Here is a 5,815-nt window from a genome sequence, read left to right as displayed (position 1 = left end):
TTATTTTATTATTTTTTATTTTATTTTACTGGTATATTAAAATGAATGCAAGTTAATTTATTTGCTCAGACACAAAGATTAGATTTGTTTGCTGATAGTTTGCCCTCACATTTTTGAGTGAACCCCCATCATGACCACATAGTTGTTTTGGACGTCCCATACTCAGAGGGGCAGGAGGGAACAGGCTGTCCTAAAGCTCATTTAGCACTGTGTTTTCTGCTCTCCATCAGTGCCAGCACTTCGCCTGATCTCCTCACAGGTGACATACAATGAATGATATTTATAAAGCAGCGGTGAGTCTATGCATTTGTTTTTTCTGGCAAATTTTCCACATAGCACTTTCTTGGCTTTCTTGCCTTTAAAACAAAGTTTGCCAACAAAAGAAATTTCATAAATAGTTGTAACTACAGTATTATAACATCATAACACTTACCTATTCAAGGTTGCACTTTTGAAAAGTGGGGTGTTATTTCTGTTGTTGTTTGTGTGGGGTTTTTTTTCCTTGACATTGTCATTGTCTTTAATTTGCAGTAAAAAGATCAAATTAAACCCTTGGGGTAAGACGCCCCTCCCAGAACTGGCATAGAAGGCTGTTATTATTATTAAATGTCATTATTTTCAATTTAATTTTCAATTTAATTAATTAATGGGGTTATTATTCAGTAATTGTATTTACTTATGCATTCATTAAAACCTATAAACTAACTGAATGAATTGCTTGATTGTCATAATAAATTTACCTTATATAATCCAATTTATTTTACTGGAATTCTACTTTTTCTGTTAGCAGTTATTCAATTGTTCAACTAAATTGTAAATTGTAAAAAAAATCCATTTTAAATAGAGTAGTTAATTTAGTATTTTACATTAATGACATTTAATATATATAAAAAGAACTAAATTAGCAACTGTTTATTTATTTCTCTTAATAACACATTGGCTAATCATTCTGTACATGCCAAATTTCTATCTAAATACATTACAATTTAAAAGTAAAGGCACATTGTTCTTAAGGGGGGCATCTTCCCCCAACTTACCTTATAACACATTAGTATAACACATTTCATTTGACATTTAGTGCTGATCATGTGTTGTAGTCAACTCTACCATTTAAAGGTAACCATGAATATCCACAAACATTTATTACAGCTGTGAAAAAAAAAAATTATAATTATAAAAATTATAAAAAACTATTATGAAAACATACTTATTATAAGGTGCATTATAATGCTTCACAAATTACATTGTTTAATAGAAAGAGTGAATATCTGAGGCTAAGATTATATTTTAACGATTTATACAACTACGTATGAACGGTCAAACTATAATACAACATTATTTTCTCTATTGCGGCAACAATGACTCACACTTAGAATGCAATTAAAATGTGTGTAAATGTTAGTCATACAGGATAGTACATCACTCAACTGGCCAACTTTATGCCATAAGCGTTAAAAAGAGAACTGAAAATACCTTGACTCTTGACTATTATCAGAGTTAGATAGGAGCTACTCGAGAGAGCAGAGATGCTATCATTCATGACTACACATGGAGCACCGCCTACTTCCCATGGCTAATTTTGGCATGCTTTGCTCAGCCATGCATGTATGTCTGCATGCTGGAAAAGCAGGCGCTTAAGATAAAACACTCAAAGTCAGATTCCAGCATTGATTCTGTGTGTGTGTGTGTGTGTGTGTGTGTGTGTGTGTGTGTGTCTCCACTGATCTCTCTGAGATGTACATGAGACTGTGAGTCTGAGAGGAACATCCTGACACATGTTTGTGTCACACTATTGTGGTGGTTTGTGTTGGATCCGACATGGGACTATAGACAGTAATTTACTTAAGCAGCTGTCTCATGAGTTAGCTTTGCCGGATTACCCATCTATTGTCATGTCCCATCCTCATATCATGTCCTTTATCTGCAGTTTGTTATTTTTAACTCCAGAGTACCTTTATCTGCTGTGTGTAATCCGCATTACTCAGATCTAACCTCAGTCTGTTTTTGGATAAAATATTGGTTTGGACTAAAGCAAACATGATGCTAATGATGACACAACTTTTAAACAGCCCATATGCAAATACATGTACATATATTAAATGTCCATATATGTGACCCTGGACCACAAAACCAGTCCAACCAAGTAGCACGGATAAATTTGTAGCAATAGCCAAAAATACACTGTATGGGTCAAAATTATCGATTTTTCTTTAATGCCAAAAATCATTAGGTTATTAAGTAAATATCATGTTCCATGAAGATATTTTTGTGAATTTCCTACCTTAAATATATCAAAACTTAATTTTTGATTAGTAATATGCATTGCTAAGAACTTCATTTGGACAACTTTAAAGGCGATTTTCTCAATATTTTGATTTTTTTGTACCCTCAGATTCCAGATTTTCAAATAGTTGTATCTCGGCCAAATATTGTCCGATCCTAACAAACCATACATCAATGGAAAGCTTATGTATTTCAGCTTTCAGATGATGTATAAATCTTAATTTAAAAAAATTGACCCTTATGACTGGTTTTGTGGTCCAGGGTCACATATGAAATATATTGTCATATGAAGTAAAACATATATGAAATTAGAAATTGGAACAATTTTATTTATATATACAGTACATATATATTACCATATATAAACATCCAGATTTTTTGTATATTCTTTTTTGTGTATATTTTTTTAATCAAGCTGCATATATAAATAGTGTTGTATTGTTGACATATGGTTGCTACATATAATACCATATTTAAAAAATCATCATATAGATATCATTAACACATGCACACTTATTTGTGATTGACTGGTGATGCTTCCCATGCAATAAATAACTACACAAATGTACAGAGATAATGAAGCTTGTGAAGTTTGTTAAAGAATTACACATTATATTAGAGGAGGGTTGGAAGTAAATCTCCAGACTGAGCAACCGTGCCCAACTGTGTGAGGCAACCCTGTTACTCTATAATGTTTTTTATTTTATTAGATCCTTTGATTTAATAAATATATTTAATATTTCAGTTCATGTTTGTTGCTGCAAAAATATCACACAAATCATGTCATTATTTGGTTGCAAGGTTAAGTAACATGGTCACAACAATGGCAAAACCCATTTAAAATAAATGTAAATCCTTCCACTGACCAAAATGATTGTAATATATGTGTGGATGCATGTTTGCGTTAATATGTGTAGAGTATATTATGTGTGTATACAGTATGACTATTGACCCATGAATGTCTTCATCAGGTAGAGCAGCTCACAGATGAGCAGAAGAATGGTATGGTATAATACTATGCATCAAACAGCATTTGGTCTCAGAATGGCCATGAACATTATGTTTTATATTCTACAATGCCTCTAGATTACACCTTTTTTGCTACATACAGTGCTGTGAAAAAAGTTAATTACAACAATGTAAAATGAAAATGAAAATGAGGAATGGCCTGCTTTAAGTCCACGTATACTATTTCAACTGGATTTGAGAGCTGGACTTTACGTTGGCCATTCCAAGTCATTCCTTTGTGTTCTTGCATGATTTGGGTGATTGTGTTGAAAGGTCCACTTACACTTCAGTCAAACGTGATATTTGAACTCTACGTTGACTCATCTGTGCACATTGTATTTAGAAGTTAATTTTGATGTTGGACAGTATCTTCTTGCAGCCTCTTTCTAATGGTTAACTCGTTTACATTTGCTGTGAAGAGCTGCCTGTAGATCCTATCATAACACCCTGGGCTTCTTTTGGACTTTCTGTAGTGTCTCACGCTCTGCTTGTAAGGTGAATTTGGTGGGATGGCCCAGCCTGGACAGATTATTCTGTCAGTTGTTCAAAGCCCACTCCATTTGTAGTTTATTTTAATGGAATTATAGAACAGCTTTTTCAAAGTACTGTATGTTTATGAATTTGAAGCACTTCTAACATTGCAGGACTACCGATTTAAAAAAAAAAAATCTGCCTGAATTTAACACCTGTGCCCAACTAATAAAACAACGACATTATTCAGAGCCTATGTGCAATAATGACTTACTAAACTGACTCACACTATCAATATGTGACCCTGGACCACAAAACCAGTCATAAGGGTACATTTTTTTTAATTGAGATTTATACATAATGTATATAAGCTGAATAAATAAGCTTTCCATTGATGTATGGTTTGTTAGGATAGGACAATATTTGGCCGAGATACAACTATTTGAAAATCTGGAATCTGAGGGTGCAAAAAAATCTAAATATTGAGAAAATCACCTTTAAAGTTGTCCAAATGAAATCTTTAGCAAAGCATAGTACAAATCAAAAATTAAGTTTTGATATATTTACAGTAGGAAATTTACAAACTATCTTCATGGAACATGATCTTTACTTAATGTCCTAATGATTTTTGACATAAAAGAACAATGTATCATTTTGACCCATACAATGTATTTTTGGCTATTGCTACAAATATACCTGTACTACTTAAGACTGCTTTTGTGCTTTTATTATTAAGTGGTTCCTGCGAGAGAAACTGTACTGTAAACTAAAGTTCTGTGTTGGTGTTTTGTAGAGTTCCGCGCAGCATTTGATATTTTCGTTCAGGATGCTGAGGATGGATGCATCAGCACTAAGGAGCTCGGGAAGGTGTTGAGGATGCTGGGCCAGAACCCCACGCCGGAGGAGCTCCAGGAGATGATTGATGAGGTGGATGAGGACGGTAAATCCAGAACAATCCAGAACGCTGACTTCATTTACTCACCCTCATGTTGCTCCAAACTTAGCATAAAAATAATCTTTATAACTATCAAGTAGTAGTTTTAATTTTTTGTTTATCAACGTGTTTACCATTGATACTAATTTTCAGATTTAACTGAATAATAATTGAAAAACAAAAGGAACATTCTAGAGGGAAAAACAAGACTGTAGAATTAAAATCTCTTAACATGAAATGTCAGTGCAGGTACACTCATAAAAATAAAGGTGCTTAAAAGGTTCTTCACAGCGATGCCATAGAAGAACCATTTTTGGTTCCACAAAGAACCATTCAGTCACAGAACCATCTCTTTCTTACCTTTTTATAATCTGAAGAACCTTCTTTCGCCACAAAGAACCTTTCGTGAAACAGAAAGTTTCTTCAGATGTTAATGGTTCTTTATGCAACCATTTAGACAAAGGTTCTTCTATTGCATCGTGAAGCACCTTTATTTTTAAGAGTATACTGTCATTAAAATTCAAAAATAAGCTTGTGCTATAATGACTGTTGGTGTACTTATGCAGGCAGTGGTACGGTGGATTTTGAGGAGTTTTTGGTCATGATGGTGAGGTGCATGAAAGATGATAGCAAAGGAAAGTCAGAGGAAGAACTGGCAGAACTCTTCCGTATGTTTGATAAGTATGTTTTGTTCTTGAACTGAACTAAGAGAACTGACCTGCGGTGGGTTTAGGGGTTTCTGATGGGTTTTGATTGTATTTGGACAGGAATGCAGATGGTTACATTGATCTTGATGAACTGAAGCTGATGCTGGAAGCTACAGGTGAAACCATCACTGAAGATGACATTGAGGAGCTAATGAGGGATGGAGACAAAAACAGTGATGGGAAAATTGATTATGATGGTAAGCATGTGTTGTGTTGCATGCAAGTTATCTGGTATTAAAAGAAAAAAAACAGTGAACCAGTTTGATGCAAATGTATCCCAATGTGTCCCTTTCCCATCATTTCCACTATCCTTCTATTGCAGAGTTCTTGGAGTTCATGAAAGGGGTGGAATAAATAATGAAGAAATGTCTTCCTGGTGTTTCTCCCTGGGTTTTCTGAACACAAAAGCAGA

The 5,815-nt window shown here is 34.1% G+C and overlaps 1 protein-coding gene across 1 annotated transcript; it reads left to right on the top strand.

The window, feature by feature from the left end:
• The first annotated feature begins 269 nt into the window (after positions 1-269).
• Positions 270-5,815, top strand: tnnc1a (troponin C type 1a (slow)). Its single transcript, XM_016548327.1, has 6 exons — positions 270-293; positions 3,255-3,285; positions 4,556-4,702; positions 5,263-5,377; positions 5,464-5,600; positions 5,726-5,815. The coding sequence occupies exons 1-6, from the start codon at positions 270-272 to the stop codon at positions 5,755-5,757; spliced, it is 486 nt and encodes a 161-aa protein (XP_016403813.1). The 3' UTR covers positions 5,758-5,815.

The sequence above is a fragment of the Sinocyclocheilus rhinocerous genome, unplaced genomic scaffold (assembly GCF_001515625.1).
Source record: "Sinocyclocheilus rhinocerous isolate Xijiao unplaced genomic scaffold, SAMN03320098_v1.1 scaffold554, whole genome shotgun sequence".
Taxonomy (NCBI): domain Eukaryota; kingdom Metazoa; phylum Chordata; class Actinopteri; order Cypriniformes; family Cyprinidae; genus Sinocyclocheilus; species Sinocyclocheilus rhinocerous.
This window is presented reverse-complemented; position numbering and strand designations above follow the sequence as displayed.

Excerpts from the sequence above, each read along its gene's own strand:
- tnnc1a (XM_016548327.1), top strand. The coding sequence starts at position 270 with ATGAATGATATTTATAAAGCAGCG. Across the intron at positions 294-3,254 it reads ATGATATTTATAAAGCAGCG|GTAGAGCAGCTCACAGATGA; the intron begins GTGAGTCTATGC and ends TGTCTTCATCAG. Across the intron at positions 3,286-4,555 it reads CACAGATGAGCAGAAGAATG|AGTTCCGCGCAGCATTTGAT; the intron begins GTATGGTATAAT and ends GGTGTTTTGTAG.